Genomic DNA, 1,844 nt, shown 5'->3' on the forward strand with positions numbered 1-1,844 from the left:
AGATATATTAAAAGGGTAATGCTAGGTAGCTAATGATTTTTTTGAACATGATCAACCACCAATAAAATAAAAACACATTACACCTCTAAATTATCCACCTAAATCTTAATATTAAAATAATCATCTACACATCTAATGAAATGAACATCCGATATATCTATTGTTCACATTATTCACCAATATTGTTAGTTACCTATACTTTTTCATATTAAAGATATAACCATTCATATTGTTTCTTTCTCAATCAGCTTAAGGCTTTAAGAGAAATGATATTATTATAATAACAATTTATCATCTAATTTATAAAAAATTTCATGATAATTGCGCTTACATGTTGTTTCTCCTCTATCAGTTTAAGGCTTTTGAAGAAATGATATTATGATAACAATTTATCATTTATAAGGAATTTCATGATAATTGCGCTTATATACACGCATACGCACACAAACACACACACATGCTAATATTGTGTTGCACTTCTAATTCTTGCCAAATTAGTCATTAACACTGCACGTGCTTAAAGGTTTGTACATTGGGAGTGATAGATTGATACAGTAGAAAAGTTAACTATAATTATTTTTAATATAAAATTAAAGTGAAAACAATCTGAAAATAAGACACCATTTTTTTTTCCAGGTAAAAGGGCCATTTTCAAGTTTAGGTGCATTCGACACTTGTTTTCAAAAGACCTACGAAAAATTGGCACCAATCATCAAACTCCATTTTGAAGGCATGGACCTAAAGTTGCCATATGAGAACAGCCTCATACACAGTAGTTCTGGATCGTTGGCTTGTCTGGCGATGGCGGCTGCACCCAACAACGTGAACTCAATGTTGAATGTGATCGCCAACTTGCAGCAACAGAATCTTAGAATTCTGTTTGATATAGTTAATAATAAGGTTGGCATAGCCCGTGAGCTTTGTAACTAGCTGGAAGGTAGATCTTCATTTATGTGATTTTAAGATGTAATTTTCTTGTACTAAGTTTCTCTTGTATTAGTTGATTAACTACTCATGTTTTTCACATCTTATTGCATGTCTCAACATGTGGAAGCAGTAAAAGAACACGTTTTAAGGTTTATTTATGTATTACTGTGCTGTATAAATTTATCTATTCTATATAAAGTATTATGAGGGCGGTTTAATATATAGAATGGATATTACCACTATTTTGATAATGGTATTTTTGTTTCTATAAATTCATGTAAATATGCAATGCAATGCAAAAAAAAAAAAAAAATTATGTATAGCGTCTCATTCTCCACAATAGAGCGATATTATCATTTCCCTTAATATATAACAAAGATGAAATAACATTGGTAGGTTAATTTTAAATAAAAGTTATATCATGTGTATTTAATTTGGTGAATTTGTGCTTCACAGGGGTGGATCTCCAGTATTTCAGGAGATCGATATTATAACACCTTTGCTTATCCCTGTCACCCTATCAATCATCTTACCGGGTGAGATTTTAATGGGTCCGAGCAAAACTTGGTATTATAAGATCGAGTCCTTTTTCCATTATGAGAAATTTCCGTAGATCCTGTCCATGTCATATTCTGATGAGCAGGATCTTCTGTAGAACAGAGGTAAGTCCAGAGCATACTTAATGACACTGGATAAGGAAGAAGAAAATAACACTAGCTAAGCTTTCAGAGAGAAAAAGAAATTTAGAATGTAATACCCTAATTACCCTAATCCTTACCTCTAGCCGTAAGGCAAAGGTTAATCAGAGGTTATGACAGTTCTAAGGCTTATACATATAATATATATAGAAAGAATAGTATAATCTAAAAGCCCGATGAAAAATATAGCTCAAAGCAGGATTTCAAAAGCGCAAAACG

General features: G+C 31.7%; 1 protein-coding gene across 1 annotated transcript in view; it reads left to right on the plus strand.

Moving 5' to 3' along the window:
* The window catches only part of LOC107608124 (aspartyl protease AED3), a 3,752-nt gene extending 2,768 nt beyond the window's left edge, over positions 1–984 (plus strand). The window contains exon 2 of the mRNA XM_016310011.2: positions 637–984. Coding sequence (XP_016165497.2) covers positions 637–930 — 294 coding nt within the window. The 3' untranslated portion in view covers positions 931–984. The remainder of the gene's footprint in view (positions 1–636) is intronic.

The sequence above is a fragment of the Arachis ipaensis genome, chromosome B07 (assembly GCF_000816755.2).
Source record: "Arachis ipaensis cultivar K30076 chromosome B07, Araip1.1, whole genome shotgun sequence".
Lineage (NCBI taxonomy): Eukaryota > Viridiplantae > Streptophyta > Magnoliopsida > Fabales > Fabaceae > Arachis > Arachis ipaensis.